Below are 19344 nucleotides of genomic sequence, written 5' to 3'. Positions count from 1 at the left end.
CCATCCCCTGCTTGGCATATTTTGTTATAAGCAAGGAGATTGGAGCACATGAACAGGGTGGTTACTTATCTTTGCCTCAAGTACCTCTCCCCCCTCTTCACCACACACAAGCATGCACTCTAGACTGCTCTTCACATTCTTCTTCAGGGCGTATCCTTGATCTGAAGACTGGAACAGTGAAAAAGGAAGGTCAGCAGTCTTCCATGAGGATGTGTATGGGCTCAAGGAGATCGTTTATTTGCCGCATGAGGTGGGTGCCAGGCTGTGGATTGTGATGTGACATAGGAAGGATTAAGAGCTGAGGGTTTGATGTCTGGTCAGAGGAGTTAAACTTTTAAATCCAAGCTCCAGTTGGAGTAAATTTAACTCTCAAGACCCACATGGGTTGTAACACAGAATCAAGTGTTTGATAAAGGAAGTAACATTTACTGAATGCCTCCTATGCCAGACATTGTGATAGGTGCTTTATGTCTGTTATCTCATTTCCCCCAACTGCCCTATAGGGTAGAATTCATAGTTACTGTTTTGCTGATGAAAAAAACAGATGCAAAGAAATTAACCTCCTAGGATTACATAGATAATGTCTGATACAGGATTTTATTTTAATCCATAATCAGACCCCAAACCCTATATTTTTTCCCAGTATATCACAAGACAACATCCATATACTCAGACCATTTTGGCATTGATTTTTTGTGGAAATTTGAGACTTTCTTATATCTTTTGGTTAGTATTTAGTGTTTATAAATTATATACTGTATATTTTAGAATTCTGAAGAAAGGATACTTTCTGTGGTACTTTCTACAACAGGTAGAAATGACATCTCTTAAAATCACAAAATAAGTTCAGGTTGTATAATGAAAATTGACTACATTGTACTGACAAGATGATTATTATAAATAATGAGTAGGACATTATGAAAGGTTTCCTGGGAGAGTTACAAAATATTACGTGGCTTAGTAGTTTAGAGTAGCTTCTAGACCTAGACTACTGATTTGCCACTTCCTATCTTCTGAGACTTTGAGCAGATTAAATCACTACTTTATGTTTTGATTTCATCTTCTAATATTGGGAGTTATATTAATATCAAGCTTATAAAGTTGTGAGGATAAGATGAATAAATATATGTAAAGATGTTTAGAATAGTACATGGCACATATTAAATTCTATGTAAGTTTTATCTATTATTTTTATTTTAAACGAGAGGGAAAGTAGAGAGGATGGGAGAGAGTGTCCCAATATGTGGACATGGCTAACGCAAAGATATATGCAGGAGAAAGATAAATAGTAACAAAATGTAGCAAATAGATTGGCTTACAGTATAGAGCTGGAGTCAGCAAACCACAATTCTTTATTTGTAAATAAGGTTTTATTGAAACATAGCCATCCCCATTTGTTTACATATTGTCTGTGGCTGCTTTCATGCTATAATGGCAGAGTTGACTAGTTGGAACAGATTGTGTGGCCCACAAAGCTGAAAATACTTACTGTCTAGTCTTTTAGAGAAAAAGCATATTGATCCCTAATGTAGAGAATCTCTGCATTTGAAGAGCATGTGGAACATTTTGACTTCAAATTCTAGGACAGTCATAAGTTTTAGAAATACCAAACTTGACTTCTCCATCCCTCCTTGTTAGGAGCATTGTTACCAGTTTTCTTTGTCTAGTTGTATCCAGAGTCTATCATCTGGCAGTTAACAGATAAGTACTTTAATAGCGCAGCTTAATTGCTTTTAATCTCTCTGTTCATTGAAACAGGTGTGGCAATAGCTCTGTGGACCCAGTCTCCATGAACAGACTGAGCTTTGTGAGGAACAGATGCAGGTGAGATCCTAGGCACTGAAAAACCAAAGGGATGGCCAAGTTCCTGTGAAGATCGTCACTTCTTCGACTATTTTACTGTAGTACTTCCTTGAGCAACCCTCACTCTCATCCCTCACCTCCCAGTTACTTTTTTTTCTGGCAGTATTTTCTAAAGCTTCTTTTGCTCATCCTGTTTAAGGAAGTTGCCTTGTCACTTTACCTACTTTCTTCCTCTTGCAGTACCTTTTATTTGCATTACTTTGGCAAGGGAGAAAAATATGGTGGTCACTTTTGGGTGGGAAAGGTGCAAGTACAGTTATCTTGTTTTCTAAACACCCAGGAGCCTAAAGTTAAAGGTGGTAAGCCAGCATTGCCTTTGAAGTGGTACTGGGTAGGTTTTCTCCTTATGCTTGTAATTCTTCTAGGAATGGACTTGGCTCTGTGAAGGATGGGGAACCTCACTTCGTAGTGGTCCACTGCACCGGCTACATCAAAGCATGGCCCCCAGCAGGTATGGAAGTTGGATAGTGATTTCTCCCTTGGTGCAGCGGATTCCTCACAGGATCAGAGAAAGTTAGCTAACGTTTATCGTGTACCTGGTATATACAGCGTACTTTGGTATAAATTGTAAGAAAATAGGAAAGAAAAAGCAGACTCCTTCCCTTCCCTTATGGAGCTTATATTCCAGTTGGGGAGATGGATATGGATTACTCAGACTTAAAAATGATTCCATGTTGGCTGTGTCACAGAATGTAGTTTTTAAATGTGCAAATTCATGATAATGTATACTGAATACTGTGTTCTACACCAGGTATTTGTGTGCAAAGAAACAGTTGGCACTGAAGGTGGTTAATTTAAGCAAGCTTTCTAAAGTAGGAGCAAGACTTTGAGGGAGAAGAGGGAAATGGCTTAACTGTAGTGACTTATAAAGGGGATATTCTCTGCAAAGGCTTTAATTCAGGTTGTGAGCAAATTAGCTTTACTAGAACTTGACGTCAAACAGGGAATGTGAGAAAGGTGATTGGGGTGCGAAGATAAGCCTTTTAAACTGGTTTGTCAGAATTTACAAATGTTAGCAACTTTATTACTTCTCTGCTGGATGGGTATGACTGGGAAGTGGGGGGTGGTGCAGGGAGACAGAAACTAGGAGAAAAGAGAGGCAAGATGGTGTAATGGTGTATTTTGCTAAGAAATTAAACTTTGGATTTGGAAAAACCTGCATTTAATTCTGGCATTGTTTTTTACTAGCAGTATAACTTTGTGTTAAGTTGCTTGCTCTTTATTTAAAAAACCTCAGTTTTCTCATTTATAATTTGTATAATACAGCCATATGGAATTATTGTAAGGATTAGATTTAATGTAAGAAAAGTACCCAGGCCAGTGTCTGGCATATGGTAGGTACCCAATAAATGGTACTTAAATATAATCAAGGAAAGTTAATTTTAAGCAGTAATGACATTTGCACTTTTTAGTTTATATACTGTATAAACCATATACTTAAGGAATACATGGTCTTTCATACTTTTTTTATTTTTAAGATTGGCACCTGAGCTAACAACTGTTGCCGATCTTCTTTTTTCTGTCCTTTTTCTTCCCCCCTGCTTTTTCTCCCCCAATCCCCCCAGTACATAGTTGTATATTTTTAGTTGTGGGTCCTCTTAGTTGTGGCATGTGGGACGCCACCTCAATGTGGCCTGATGAGTGTTACCATGTCCGCGCCCAGGATCTGAACCGGTGAAACCCTGGGTCGCCAAAGGCGGAGTGCACGAACTTAACCACTCGGCCACAGGACCGGCCTCCTCATACTTCTTTGTAGTTCTCAAGGAAGTAATACTTTTCTTGGTAAAAAGAAGGTAACTATGCAAAGAGTAGAGAGAAAATACAGTCTTCTTCCCTTTCCTCATAAAACATTGAAACATTAGCTTCCCTCTTTTCCAAAGGACATAAATAACGATTGGTGTTTGATTTAATTGAAATTTTGGTGGTTTGCTTATTTTAAAAGTCACTGGTACAACCAGCCCTGATGGTCTAGTGATTTAAGTTCTGCACTAACTGCTTTGGTGGCCCGGGTTCACTTCCCGGTCACGTAACCACACCACCCGTCTGTCAGTTGCCATGCTGTGGTGGGGGCCTAGAAGAACTAGAATGACTTACAACTAGGATATATACAACTGTTTACTGGGGCTTTGGGGAGGGGGAAAACAAAAAAAGTCACAGGTTGGGCACGATGTCTGTTCTCTGCCTATGATATAGTCATAGAATGAATGGCTGTCTTCACCTGTGTTTAGTTTGGCCAGCATAGTTTTTTAGAATACTTCAGGTGGGACCGGTACTCTGTACTTTATCACAATTGATATGGGTAAAATATATGAATTAATATATATAAAAATACTTAAAACAGTACCTGGCATGTATGGTAAATTCTATGTAGTTATTTACTTTTATTTTTATCTTTTAGCACTCTCTATTGTTTTGTACCTAGCCTCTTCATACTTACATGTATTTTAAATATTTACCTATCTGATTTTTTAAGGCAGTTCAGTTTGAGATCCCTATTTAACCTTTTAACTTCACCTTCCTGAAGGTGTCTCCCTCCCAGATGATGACCCAGAGGCTGGCCAGGGGAGCAAGTTTTGCCTAGTGGCCATTGGCAGACTGCAGGCAAGTGTGAATTTTCCACACCCATATCATCCCTTTTCAATGAGAACAAATCTCCTTCAGGACTTGTTTGTGTTACTTTTCTTTTATTCTCTGAGTACAAGTGAAGAATTGTATAAAATTGCAAATATTTGAAGGAATATGGCATTTGTGGTTAACATTACTTCTCTTGGATTTAGCAGAAGCTGAAGAGGATGAGAGGGAGGCAGATCTTTTCTGGTTATCTTTCATATTTTTACCTTTACAGGGCTGACTTTTCTATTTCCAACTAATTTCTTTTGCTCCTATGCAAAAGAAGAGAGATCTTTTCATTTTATCATTACATGACTAACAATAGAGAAGTGAAATTATTTTGATTTTTCTCATAAAAATAGATAAGTTTCGTGGTTACTTGGCGCTATAATTTTCCAATCTGAATAATGAACATAGTGTAGGTAAATGAAAGTAGGTGGGTTTTGGGTTGAATGAATTTTCATCTTTCTTTACAAAGTTGGTAAAGAGTACATGTGTAGGAGTGCGGCTAGATCTCATGCCTTCTCTGATTGTGATTTTCATTTTTTCTTTTCCAGATGAGATGTGAAAGTTCAAAAATTCTTTTTTTTAAATTTTATTTTTTTTAATTGCAGTAACATTGGATTATAACATTATATAGCTTTCAGATGTACATCATAATATATTTCGAATTCTGTGTAGATTACATCATGTTCACCACCCAAAAACTAGTTATAGTCCATCCCCTCACATGTGAGCCTAATCTCCCCTTTTGCCCTCCCCGCTAGAAATTCTTAAAACTGGGAACCTCATGTCTGTACAAATGACCATGAGGAAATAGGAAATACATCTGTAAAGAATGGTGTCTTTTTAATCTCATTTTTATCTCTTTTCTTTCAGGTAACTAGTTCTCCCAACTGTACAGATATGAGTAATGTTTGTCAACCAACAGAGTTCATCTCTCGACACAACATTGAGGGAATCTTCACTTTTGTAGATCACCGCTGTGTGGCTACTGTTGGCTACCAACCACAGGTGAAGAGCTGGAGCTGTTACACCACTGATACTTAGGCCTCTGTTTTCCTGTGGCTCTGCTGAGATTATTTAATCATGTAATTCCAGAGATAGCCAAAACATGTCAGCCCCAGCTCAGAAAAGGAGATGATCTTATTCTATCAATAGCTAAATTTATTCTCAGCTTCCTGCTAAGGTTATCATCTGATCTAGAAAAATATGGCTTGTGAAATTAAGTGGGAACAGCAGGTACAAATATTTATTTATTTTTATTATTGATGTTAATGCAGATTTTATTTAGATTGCTCATTCAGCAGACTGGGTAACTATACCCAAGTTGAGAAATAAGTCATCGTATAAACTTTCAAAACTATAATGGCCAGGAGGGACTTCTGGCTCTGGCTGTGTGAAGAAGTTAGTGAAAAACAGGTCTTGAAGAAGAAGAAGAACGTTAGAGGACTTAATGCTACTTGATTCAATACCTCTTATGAAGCTGTTATTATGAAGACAGCGTGGTATTGGTGTAAAGATAGATACATGATCAGTGGACCAGAATAGAGTCTCTGCTCACATTTATGGTCAATTGATTTTCAACAAAGATGCCAAGACCGTTCAGTGGGGAAAAGAAGTCTTTCCAACAAATGGTGATGGAAAAATTGGATATCCATATGAAAAAAAAAAAAAAAAGAATTTAGACTCTTAACTCACACCATACCCAAAAATCAACTTAAAGATGTGAATATGTAAGAGCTAAAGTTATAAAACTTCTTGGAGAAAATCTTTGTGATCTTGAATTAGACAAAGATTTCTTATATGACACTAAAAGCATGATTTACAAAAGAAAAAAATGGTAAATTGGATTGCATCAAAATTTGCCTCTTAAAAGGACGGTATTAAGAAAGTGAAAAGACCAGCCACACACTGGGAGAAAATATTCGCAAATCATATATCTGAAAAAGAATTTGTGTCCAGAATATATAAAGAACTCTTATAACTCTCTAAGATAAACAGCCAGTAAAAAGGGGCACAAGATTTGAATAGACATTTCACCAAAGAAGAAATATGAATGGCAAAGAAAAAGATGCTCATCATTATTAGTCATTAGGAAAGTGCAAATTAAAACCACAATGAGATACCAATATATGCCCACTAGAATGGCTGTAATCAAAAAGTGTTAGCAAGAATGTGGAGAAACTGAAACCTTCATACATTGTTGGCAGACATGTAAAATGGTATAGCCACTTTGGAAAAACATTTTGGCAGTTTCCTAAAAAGTTAAATATATAACTTACCATACAACCTAGCAGTTCTCCTAGGTGTTTATCCAAGAGAAATGAAAACATATGTTCACACAAAGATTTATATACAAATGTTCATAGCTGTATTACTCATAATGGCCCAAAAGTAGAAATAGTCTAAATGTCCATGAACTAGTGAATGGATACACAAACTGGTATATTCATATGAGAATACTGCTGAGCAATGAAAAGGAATATACCATTGATACATGCAACACCATAGATGAACTTCAAGAATATTATGTTAAATGAAAGAAGACAGGTCCAAAAGGCTGCATATTGTATATGATTCCATTTATATGAAATTTCTAGAAAAGGCAATACTAAAGAAGCAGAAAGCAGATCAATGGTTGGCTAGGGGGTTGGGAACAGGGATTGACTACAAACAGGCTCAGGAGAACTTTGCAGAGCAGTGGACATGTTCTAAAACTGGGCTGTAGTAATAGTTGCACAACTGTTCAAATAAATAGAGATCATCAAATTGTTCACTTAGAATGAGTGAATTATATATATGTAAATTATACCTCAAATCTGTGAAAAATGCAGTTATTTAAAATAAATGTATTATATTCTGAAAAAGAAAAATGCTCTAGAGGCCAGTTGCTTAGCAGATTGCATCTTCTTTTGTTTCTTTTGTTTTTTTTTTTTTACCTCCACACTTATCTATAATCCTAGGGTAAAGACAGGAGAAATAAAGTCCAAGTCCTCGGCTGATGGGCCAGGAAAGTTAGATGATCATAGAAGTGTCAATCTTACTCTTCTTTTTCGCTTTTAGGAACTCTTAGGAAAGAATATTGTAGAATTCTGTCACCCTGAAGACCAGCAGCTTCTAAGAGACAGCTTCCAACAGGTAACTTTTTTCCCTAGTTTGGGTCGAAATAATATTTTTATCTAGTATCTATTAGCACATTCATTCCACAAATACTTATTGACCACTGATTGAGTACTGTGGCAGACACTACGTTTTACATTCTTTAGTACTTAACCTGTATTTTTAAGGAACAGAAAAGGACCAGTACTTTGAAGCTATGGATAATGTCCAAGGTACTTCCGTTTGGCTTTGGCTGCTCACTGTTTTGTGTCCAACTAGCTGTATCCAAGGGGCTGTCTTTAAAGTATTTAAAATATTCTAGGCTTCACTGAACTGTGGATAGTAGTAGAAAAACTCATTTCACAGTTCTTTTATAGATAGGTGAGAGTTGATTCTTAATTTTAAGCTGACTCTTAATTATAATTTTCAGGCCCTAAATCCTGAAAATGTCTGGTGAATTTAATTTCAGGACAGACTTGGCTTTAGCTAGCAGTTCTTCCTTTATATTAGACTAGTTAATTTTCCTCTTTAAGCCTCACAGGTGTCCTTACTGATACAATGGTTATAATAATAGTACTTTAGAAGATACTTGGGAAGATTAAATAAGGTAATGCATTTAAAGCACATAGCCCAACTTGTAGAGGAAATCAGACAATGGCAGTGAAAAGTCTCTCCCTGTGTCCTAAGTCCTCAGCATCACCACTTCCATCCACTCAGCTGTAGCTCACAGGAGAATCATATTTTGTGTGTGTGTTGTCTCAGAAAAACTATTCTGACTTCTGTTGAAACCATTGAAAGCTAAGGACGTAGACCGTTGGCAGTGTGACAAGATATTGTACAGGATATTTTAAACTCATGAAATTTATAGTTCTGATGCTTTTGGCCACAGAGTGTCATTTTATTACTTCTGGGAAATGGCTATTTCAAAACAGCTTTAATGGCTCATATATACTCTACATAATCTCAAGGTTATTATTCTGACATCAGTTGCTGCTATGACTTTAGAGTACATAAGTAAAGGTGCTTTTTAATGTGCGGTCAACAACCGCTTACGTAATTGCTGATTTCCAGATTTTGATGTTTCTTAAGTCTAGATGGATTTTTTTTTTGCTTGCTTTTCATTACATAAATTTAGTTATTTTCAACAAAGCTTGTTTTCCCACTTTATCCCCCCATTTTGGTTACTACAGTGCTTTGTTTCACACTTCATTTGTAAAAGTTTTATATATATATATTTTTTTTAATTTTTAATTTTTTTAAAGATTGGCACCTGAGATAACAACTGTTGCCAATCTTCTTTTTTTCCCTGCTTTTTCTTCCCCAATCCCCCAGTATATAGTTTATATTTTAGTTGTGGGTCACTCTAGTTGTGGCATGTGGATGCTGCCTCAGTGTGGCCTGACGAACAGTGCCATGTCTGCACCCAGGATCCGAACCAGTGAAACCCTGGGCCTCCAAAGTGGAGCACGCGAACTTAACCACTCAGCCATGAGGCTGGCCCCTATATATATATTTAGAATGTGCCATTTTATTATTGCTGAATGAAAATGAAAATGTCCCATTTTCTGCTATAATTCTCAGATTGTTACATCAGCAGTTAGTTACTGCCACACTCGTGTCAGCTTAAAACACAAATGTTATCACTTACTGTTTCTTAAAAAACAATTTAAGGTGTAGGCATCTTGAAGCACTTGAGTTTATACTTCATTGGAATATATATGTCCAGCAATAAGCAGGTTTTCAAATCCAGTACTTAGTTTGTGTACAAATGTAATTATGTTTATTGTGTACATATTGTACAGAGCATGCGTGTTAAAAGCTACTTACCATGGTTTAAATGCAGATGTTCACATCTCATTTTTTTGGTCATGTTAAGTAAACATTGATTTTCTTAAAAAAAATAAAAAGCACATAGCCCAGTGCTTGACATAAATGTTAGCTGCTAATATTATTTTATTATTGTTAGAGAGGGAGAGTCAAAAGATTATTTTCTATTCCATGAGACTAGAAACTAAAATAATCTAAAATAACTTTCTTTTTAAAAAGAAAAGCAGGGGCCGGCCCTGTGGCCGAAGGGTTAAGTTCGTGTGCTCCGCTTTGGTGGCCTAGGGTTTTGCTGATTCGAATCCTGGGCGTGGACATAGCACCACTCATCAGGCCACGTTGAGGCAGCATCCCACATAGCACAACCAGAAGGACCCACAACTAAAATAGACATCTATGTACTGGGGGGATTTGGGGAGAAAAAGCACAACCCCCCCCCCCCCAAAAAAAAACAAAAGCAAAACAAGACAAGCCAACTTAGTTTTATTTATAGAAACCTCCACAGGTGCTGTGAAAACAGAAATTCTCAGGTTTGGGAGAAAAAGCTAGGATTAAGGAGCAATGTGTAAGTTATATTCAGTGTTATTAAACTTACAAATTTCTAGTACAGACTTGTAAAGCTATATCAGCATATCTTTAAGGAAATTTCCAAGGGAAGTGGAGAAACAGTCTTTTCTCTCCTGGAAGTAATTGCTACTCCTTTTTGACTTTGATTAAAGTGGTCAGATAGCTTGGGACTCTGGGAAGAAACATGATAAATATACCTCCTCATTATTTAGTCACTTAGGTTTCACTCCTCATCATGCTTTGATTAGTAACATTGAAAGAGACTGGTACTTCAGGGATGGTGACACAAGAATCTTAGAGTTGTAGAAATGGGAAATTTAAAAAAAACTTTTCTAAAGAGAATTTCTTATGGGTTTCACTGATAGCATGAAAACTTTTTCAGGTGGTGAAGTTAAAAGGCCAGGTGCTGTCTGTCATGTTCCGGTTCCGGTCTAAGAACCGAGAATGGCTCTGGATGAGAACCAGCTCCTTTACTTTCCAGAACCCTTACTCAGATGAAATTGAGTACATCATCTGTACCAACACCAATGTGAAGTATGTACCATAAAGGCCTTTTCCAGTGTTGGGATTTCTCATGGGCCAAGTCTGCTTAGCCTTGTCAGGCTACCTCCTTCTCTTCTACTTTTCTGGTAGTAAATACCATTAGTTTGAAGTTCCTCATCTTCCAACTTCTTAGAATTTGGGGTAGTTTATCCAGGTAGAATAAGATTTTAAATAATAGTTTAGAGACTAGGTTCTGAGGTGTGAAGCGTTTGTATTTCAATTTTATGTTTCAACCCTTTCTAGAAAGGATTTTGTTTTGTACCTCAGTTTATTGCTCTTGTCTTGCAGAATTTTTCTCCTAAGCAAGTGTCTGCAAACTCTGTAAACATTCAGATAGTAAATATCTTAGCTTGGTGGGGCATGCAATCTCTATTGCAACTACTTAACTCTGCTTTTGTTGCACAGAAACAGTCCTAGACAAACGAAATGAACAAAGATGGCTATGGTCTAGAGGCTTATTTACAGAAACTAGCAATGGACTGGATTTGACCCATGGACCATAGTTTGCTTTAGAGCATAGTTACATCCACTCTTTCATTAGTTTCTGTTGCTCTATTCCTTGATTCCTTTCTTTAGAGCTTTCTCTCTCCGCTTTGTAAAAAACAGTTTTCAGATACCATACAATTCACCCATTTAAAGTGTACAGTTTTTTTTAGTATATCACAAGGTTGTGCAGCTATTACCATAATATAATTTCAGTACATGCTCATTCCGCTTTAAGAAATCCTCATTAACTGTCATCCCTCCGCTCAAGCCCTATACAGCTAGTCTACTTTCTGTCTCTCTAAATTTGCCTATTCTAGGCATTTCATATAAATGGAATCATACAATATGTGATTCCTTTATGACTGGCCTCTTTCACTTAGTATAATATTTTAAGGATCATCCATGTTGTAGCATGTGTCTGTACTTCATTTCTTTTTATTGCTAAATAATACTTCTTTGTATGGAGATACTACATTTTGTTTATCCGTTCATCCGTTGATAGACATTGAATTGTTTCCATTTTTTGGCTATTAAGAATTCTGCTCTGAATGTTTGCATACTAGTTTTTGTGTGGTTATGTTTTTGTTCTCTTGGGTATATACCTGGGAGTGGAGTTGCAGGGTCACATGGTAACTCTGTGTTTAATCTTTTGAGGAATTGCTAAACTATTTTCCAAATCTGCTGTAGCATTTCATATTCCCATCGGCAATGTATGAGGGTTCCACTGTCTCCACATTCTTTGTCTTTTATTGTACCCATCTTAGTATCAGTTGTCAAGTTCCTTTTCCATTTTATCTGTGTAGAATTGGCTTTGAACCCACCTTTTGAAGATCTGATTATAAATAATTAGCAGATGAAAGTAATACCTGGTGACAACATTGAGTCTGTATCCTCCAGTTCAATTTTTAGGGCTTGTAAAGTTTAATTCTTTGCTAATTAACTTAGTATAACAGTGGATTGAATTAGAAATTTTTAGTAGCTTAGGACTCAGGTATATGATCAGGATCATTGTAGGTTTTTTTTTGTTTTTGCATCTTTAGATTACAGAGTAACTATAGTTTTGTGTTTCCATTTTGTTTAAATTTTGAAATTTTTAAGTCTTTTTAAGAACTTGTTTCTGGCAGTAATGGCTTTCTTCATGTTTACAAACAGTTTTCCACCAAAATTAATTTTAATTAATTCTTAATATTTTATTTTTAACGAATGTTCTTTATAGAAAATTTGGGAAGTATTGAAAACACTTAAAGAGGAGGAAAAAAATACTCATTATCCAGAAATAGCCTTTCTTAATGTTTCAGTGTATGTACTTTCAGATTTTTACTTACACTTTTTTTGAACACAATATATAAATATACACACATACACATATCCCAACAACTAGGTATTGAATAACTAGAAGGAGTTAGAACCCAAACAGGATAAACTCTTATGCCAGAGGACATAGTTTCTATTTGTACCATGTTGTCCCTAGTGAATGATTTGCTGAATCTGAAGTTATAGGTTACCTGTAGGATTGGACTTGAAAGGAATTTATTAGTGATTGCCCCACCTACAGGTGAGTCTATGGAACTTTATGTACAAATAGAGTCAGATACTTTTTTTTCTCTGTTCTGTCTACTCTCCATTTTCCCAGGAACTCCAGCCAGGAACCACGGCCTACACTGTCCAGCACAATCCAGAGGCCACAGCTAGGTCCCTCAGCTAATTTACCCCTGGAGATGGGCACAGGGCAGCTGGCACCCAGGTGAGAAATGATGGAAGAAACATTTATTGAGCAGTGACTAGCCTAGGGGGTGGCCGTCTGCAATCCTCTTTGTTTGTTTATGTCTTTAAGCGCCTTTTAAGATTCTTTTTTAGAATCTTTTTTCCTATTTCTCTCCTCACTGGCCTTTAACATATAGGCAGCAGCAACAGCAAACGGAGTTGGAGGTGGTACCAGGACGAGATGGACTGGCCAGCTACAATCATTCCCAGGTTAGTGTGTCTTCTTTGAAGAGGACAGTGAGCATTTCCTTAAGAAATGTCCCCCAGTGCCAGTTAGAGTGTATGTGTATCTTTATATGAATTTAGAGGTTATTGAACTGTCATATTAAACCTTTCATGGTTATTTTTATCATTGTATTCCACAGGTTTCTGTTCAGCCTGTGACAACCACAGGGCCAGAACACAGCAAACCCCTGGAGAAGTCAGATGGTCTATTTGCCCAGGATAGAGACCCAAGATTTTCAGAAATCTACTCCAACATCAATGCAGGTATGTTTTCGTTTTCCTTTTAAATTCTCATTTTGATCATTTACTGATGGACCTGCTGCTGCCCAGTCAGTAGTCTTCCAACATATTTCCACTTAATTATAATACCTTATGAATAAACAGGAACTTGCTGAACTAATATACTACAGCCCCTTGACTGGCCCTCCCCCCACTCCTTTTGGTCCACAGATCAGAGTAAAGGCATCTCCTCCAGCACTGTCCCTGCCACCCAACAGCTATTCTCCCAGGGCAACACATTCCCTCCTACCCCCAGGCCGGCAGAGAATTTCAGGTGAGCCCCATATGTGTATGTTGCTTTATAGGGCAACTGAAAGATTCAGTTGCTGAATCCAGGTTTTATTCTTCCCTAGCTTTCTCTGGTCTTTTCAGACAAAGCAGTGGAACTTGTAGGGCCTAGGATGAGGCAAGCTGCTTTTCTTCCTGCTATTTTTTGCACCTGTCCTATTGCCATGTTCTGCGTTTTATCTCTGTGTGTCTTGATCAGTGTGTGACTGTCAGTCTTTCTTGTCTTTTCTAAATTCTGTTATCAAGTTTTCCTTAACCTTAGGGAAGTCAGGGGAATCTAGGGATAGTGCTAGATTGTCCTGCAATTCCCAGATTCTGTGGTACACCCATCCTTTTAATCCTTTACCTCACTGTTTGTTCACTCCTAGAAATAGTGGTCTGGCCCCTTCTGTAACCATCGTCCAGCCATCAGCTTCTGCAGGGCAGATGTTGGCCCAGATTTCCCGTCACTCCAACCCCACCCAGGGAGCAACCCCAACTTGGACCCCTAGCACCCGCCCAGGCTTCTCTGCCCAGGTAAAGCTTTTCATTTCTCTGTCCCCTGTGTACAGTTTTGTTTGGTTAGGTTTCTTTCCATATATAAAATTATCATTGTCTACCATAGATATCTTCTCGTCAATCCCCACCCCTACCTTCCAATTTTTATCTTTATTGGGAATAGCTAAATAATTAAAAACCATAGATAATCCAAAAATCTCAGAGTCTGTGGTTTTTCACATATTTACTTTAAATCAGAATTTCTCACACGGAACTTCTTGAACAGATTTGATTTTTCAGATTAGTTTTGAGGTAAATTCTAAGAAGTGTCCACTTTGGTTAGTGCTACAAAATATAAGAACAAAGGAGAAAGTTAATTACTAATTTACACAGAGACTGATGTCTGTTTAAAAAAAAAGTGTTGAAAAATCCTTATAAGCTCTATGTGTTTATGTATGTTAAGCCTAAAGCTAATATTCTTTCATATATTAATGTATGCTTATATTGCATAAGTGATATTTTAAATGAAAAAACAAAAACAAAAGTAGGCTTCAGGATTGTTATATGCTGTATGATCTCAATTGTATAAAAAATCCATAGGAAAATAAAAACTGGAAGAAATTATCAAAAATGTTAACCATGGGTCTTTGGTGATAGAATTATAAATGATTTTCTTTTTTTTCCTTTACTTTCCAAATATTCCAAGTGCATATGCATTACTCTTATGGTGAGGGAAATGTTTAGTTACCAAAAAAAAGGACACCATTAAGAACAAATGAATGCAATAAGACTGAATAATAAAATGATGCAAAGTATTTTTTCTCCTTATGTAGTACTGTACTGTTATTAATGCCTCTAGTTTTTATAACTTTACAGTTTATAAAATGCTTTCATTTAAATCATTTTCATTTAATTCTCACAACTCTAAATGTATACTTATTTTAATCCCATAATTCTTTGCTTTTTGCACTTTATCACAACTACCTAGAAATAGTGTCGAGGGAGATTGGGAGTTAATTAGAAGGAATATACAATAGGAATTAAGTGATGAGCTTGGCTCAGAATCCAGTGATTGACAAAGGGTTGACTCTCATAAGAATGGTATGTATGGTAATGTTAATGTTCCATGTATTGTTCTCTATCCATTTCTCTCTTTTAGCAGGTGGCTACCCAGGCTACAGCCAAGACTCGCTCTTCCCAATTTGGTGTGGGCAACTTTCAGACTGCATCCTCCTTCAGCCCCATGTCCCTCCCTGGTGCGTCCACTGCCTCCCCTGGTGCTGCTGCCTACCCTAGTCTCACCAATCGGGGATCCAACTTTGGTGAGTTTAGATAGAAGGAGGGTAGCAGGAAAATCACAGCACTAAAGAGAAAAGGTTTGATAGTTAAAATGGTTTGCTTGCGTCCTGGGTGCACTAACCTAATTATGGGGAAGTGCAAGGTGACAGTCCATTTGGAATTTAAAACCTATCCACATGAAAAAGACTTTAGCACATATAACAAAAAGCATGCAACGTATTAGAAGTTTAATAATATGCAAATGTAACCTAAATGAGCAAAGGACTCTTCAAAGGCTACCTAGAGAAGAAAAATTAATTTGGGCCTGGGTTTTGAAATACAAGAGGCATTAATTGGCAGAGAGAAGGGCAGAAGGTATCTAAGTAAAATTAATGCTTGCATGTACTTATATGTGTGTTTCTCCTCTCCAGTGGGGTTAGTAGATTGAAGTTGTTTATTCTTCCTTGCTCTCTTTCCAGCACCTGAGACTGGACAGACTGCAGGACAGTTCCAGACACGGACAGCAGAGGGTGTGAGTGTCTGGCCCCAGTGGCAGGGCCAGCAGCCTCATCATCGTTCAAGTTCTAATGAGCAACATGTTCAACAGCCATCAGCACAACCACCTGGCCAGCCTGAGGTCTTCCAGGTGAGAGGGTGAAAAGATTTCAGAAAACCAGAAACTAGGAGGAGAGGAAGGGTCAGGGAGGAGAGACAGAGAAGGAAGCATGCATGGATTGAGGTGTTCGATTGGGGCAGGGAGGCTGGGGAGGGGTATGTGGGAGAGACAGAGTAGGGACATGTAGGAATAAATGTCATTAATTGGAAAGATTGTGAACTTAGTGTGATAGACAACCTTTAACCAGACCGTGGTTAGTGACACGAGGCTGTGTGAAGATGCCAAAGAAAGTACTTTTATCCAATTCAAGGAGAACCACATCCCACTTCACAGTAGCTTGAGTATAAACATACTGATTATAGCTATAAAGGTTGATTTATACAAATCCTGAGGGGATCTCAAGAATGAATGGAGTAATCTTAGGTAGGATAAAGGAAGAGCTAGTTTAAAACACAGGTTGAAACAATGCAAAACATATTTTGGTGGAAAACAAATAGGATAAGAGATACTCCATATACAGTGTGTCTATGGGAGGTTATATGAAATGTGGCAAGCAGATTTTTCTTGCTTTGAAAATATTGAGGATTAGTGAAGAGGAAAAATGTAGAACTGTAGGAGGAAGACAGACAGGAGACTAGGAAAAAAGGTTGTCAAGCTAAAGGAGTCAGAGTTGCTGGGAGGAAGAAAGGCTAAGAGAATTCAACACAGCAGAACCTCTGGGGCTGGGGATGATGGCTCAGGAGAATGTTGGGAGGGAGCTCCATAAATGTGAGGGATCAAGGTGTATGACAAACTTACTCTTTTTCTCTTATTAGGAGATGCTGTCCATGCTGGGAGACCAGAGCAACAGCTACAACAATGAAGAATTTCCTGATCTAACTATGTTTCCCTCCTTTTCAGAATAGAACTATTGGGGTGAGGATAAGGAGTGGGGGAGAAAAATCACCATTTGTTTTCAAAATGCAAATCTGTCTGTAAACAGAATAAAAGTTCCTCTCCCGTCCCTTCCCTCACCCCTAATGTGTACCCTCTTTCCCTTACATTTCCTTTGCCTTCCTGCCTCTCTGAGATAACATTTATAGAAGAAATGGAGTGAATCCTCAAGGCTTTGGGGACACTTTGAAAAATTGAGGCTGAGTGAGTTTAAGAATGCCTTTCCTTATGTCTCCTGACCAGAAATTTGTGACGAGATGATTTCTGTGAGGGTCAAGGGGCAGGTTAGAGAACCTGACATCCACTATTTGCCTTGGATACTATGGCATGTTTTTGTAAAGAAATTCTGACTTAAGGTCAGGGAGAGGAGAAATGTCCTCATATTCGAGGACCATGAAACATGGTAGGTATATATGGGGCTTTAGAAAGTGCGCATAGGCTCTTTCTGCTGCCTGTGAGCAGTTCCTCTGGAAAGAGACGCAAGAGTGAGTGAGTGGTGTGTGTGTCTGTATGTATATGTATATGTGTGTGTGCGCACGCGCATCTGTCTCTGTGTTTGTTTCTTTCTCCCTATTAGGGAGTTATGCAAAATTTGTCCCAGATTTTATCTTTGTCTTTGTCTGTGTTTTTCAAAGAGTCCTAAGGAGTTAAATCTTCCAGGTATTTTCCACTTAGTATTGCAGCCAAAGAGTATTTAAATAAATGTCTTTGCTGCACTTGACATCTATGCCCAGCCAATATGCAACTGTAAGCAAATATATAGTCTTCTGTTGATATGGTTGGTCTGTCATTGAAGATATTTAGTGATAAAGCTGGGTCATTCCTGCTTTTGGTGCTCTCACCTTATATGGAAGATCTGCAAACATTACAGAAATAGGCTGGCAAGATAAACACTTTCAGAAACCCTATACTTGGCCGTAAGGATAATGCTGCATTTTTCTCTCGGAATCACATATGCTGTGTGTTATGTAGAGGTTATTTCTACATGGAAACTCAACTTCTTGGATTAGCAATCCCAGTGAGACTCCTCACTGCTGGAGTTTTAAACCAAATACCAAGCCTTCTTGCAAAGTAGCCTCTTTCATCCCATACTCCAAGTATCCAGTCTGGGAAGAAACTGAGATTTAGGTCTCTCTGGGCCTGTAGTTCTTTCCTCTTTGCTCCCTCTCCAATCTTGAGATTGGATTTTGCTTTATAGTGCAAGTGTAATAAATCCATGTGATAGATGGGGCCTGGACTCCCATGCTGACAGGGTCACTTCGCAATTAGCTATAGCCATATAAATGCGGATACAGGTTACTACTCTCTTTACCTTCCTCAGGTAACAGTCATGTGTATCAGCCTTTTCTTTTCTTTAATTGGCTCGGGCCAGTATCTTAATAAGGAGACGACATACTAAATGTAGCCATAGGGGACTGAGGAGCACAGATGGCCTTGGAGAGGCTGAGAGAGTGCCACTACTGGGCCTCCCTTCTGTCTCCAGTCTGGTGCCAGGCAATGGAATGGAAAAGGGGGCAGTTTATTGTTTTATTCTATGTGCACACATACAGTATACATACATATTTATATCACAATTTAAGAAACCAAAAAGTTGAGTTTCCAATGAAATCTTTGTTTTTTAATAATCAACTGTTTTTAAATGTGATCAGGACTATAATATTGTACAGTTACAGGGATTTGGGGGAAAGGGAGGGGAGGGAGAAGATGCTCTGGGGGTTTTGTTTCTTCTTTTCCTTCAGGGTTTTATTTTTGATTGTTTTGTTTTTTTCTTCTTGGCCATTTCTGTACTGCTGGCATCTGTGCTGAGCCTTACAGTGGCAAAAATAATGACATGTAGCAAAGATTTTAAAACAAAGTATTTTTTCCTTTTGTAAACTTTCTTGTGTTGTGTGATCTTGATCGCGGCTTTGTTATTCCTTTCCAGCTCCTAAACAACAAACACCCACAATTAGTTGAACTCATAGCTTGAGCTCCAAATATACAAACATAAAGCACAGTGCATCTGTAATTTCAGGAATCAGGAATCATAGGGCTTGGATCACTCAGCCTTCCTTGGTTGTCCTCCTGATCCTGACTCATTCTGAGTAAAATCAGCAGGGACATCTGACCCTGGCATGGGGGTTGAGGGATTGCCCTAGTCCTTGGGAGAGGGGGAGAGTTGGGACTTGAGGCCAGTAGGGCACATCTGGATTCCTTCCCCCAGCATAGCCTCCTCTTCTGGATTAAAAGGAATTTAGGGATGGGGAAATTTAAACTATTCAGGTCTGGACCTGGTTTCCCTCTAGGACCATGTAGTTCATTAGCAAATCTTAAAACCTACAGACATAAACCTGTGTTCTTGAGGGTCTGTGTATGTAATCCAGCTGGAAACTGAATCTAGATCCTATGTATTATCCTTTCTGTTCAAAGGACTCTCTTTTCCTCTTCCCCCACATCTCTTTATGGAAGAAAATGGAATTTGGGGATGTGGTTTAGGGACTGAACTAGGC

The 19344-nt window shown here is 38.0% G+C and overlaps 1 protein-coding gene across 11 annotated transcripts in view; it reads left to right on the top strand.

Moving 5' to 3' along the window:
• Nucleotides 1-18731, top strand: part of ARNT (aryl hydrocarbon receptor nuclear translocator) — a 61871-nt gene extending 43140 nt beyond the window's left edge. For 6 of the 11 annotated variants that reach the window (XM_014865362.3, XM_070497161.1, XM_014865363.3 and 3 more), the window contains 15 exons: nucleotides 148-250; nucleotides 1759-1824; nucleotides 2229-2314; nucleotides 4388-4464; nucleotides 5353-5487; nucleotides 7540-7614; nucleotides 10349-10500; nucleotides 12629-12739; nucleotides 12897-12969; nucleotides 13125-13248; nucleotides 13435-13537; nucleotides 13920-14067; nucleotides 15188-15350; nucleotides 15786-15952; nucleotides 16738-18731. In XM_014865362.3, coding sequence (XP_014720848.1) covers nucleotides 148-250; nucleotides 1759-1824; nucleotides 2229-2314; nucleotides 4388-4464; nucleotides 5353-5487; nucleotides 7540-7614; nucleotides 10349-10500; nucleotides 12629-12739; nucleotides 12897-12969; nucleotides 13125-13248; nucleotides 13435-13537; nucleotides 13920-14067; nucleotides 15188-15350; nucleotides 15786-15952; nucleotides 16738-16827 — 1673 coding nt within the window. In that variant the 3' untranslated portion in view covers nucleotides 16828-18731. The remainder of the gene's footprint in view (nucleotides 1-147; nucleotides 251-1758; nucleotides 1825-2228; nucleotides 2315-4387; nucleotides 4465-5352; nucleotides 5488-7539; nucleotides 7615-10348; nucleotides 10501-12628; nucleotides 12740-12896; nucleotides 12970-13124; nucleotides 13249-13434; nucleotides 13538-13919; nucleotides 14068-15187; nucleotides 15351-15785; nucleotides 15953-16737) is intronic. The other 5 variants (XM_070497162.1, XM_070497160.1, XM_014865364.3 and 2 more) reach the window with 1 other exon arrangement.
• Nucleotides 18732-19344: the final 613 nt, after the last annotated feature.

This window comes from Equus asinus, chromosome 25 (genome assembly GCF_041296235.1).
Source record: "Equus asinus isolate D_3611 breed Donkey chromosome 25, EquAss-T2T_v2, whole genome shotgun sequence".
NCBI classification, from domain to species: Eukaryota; Metazoa; Chordata; class Mammalia; order Perissodactyla; family Equidae; genus Equus; species Equus asinus.
This window is presented reverse-complemented; position numbering and strand designations above follow the sequence as displayed.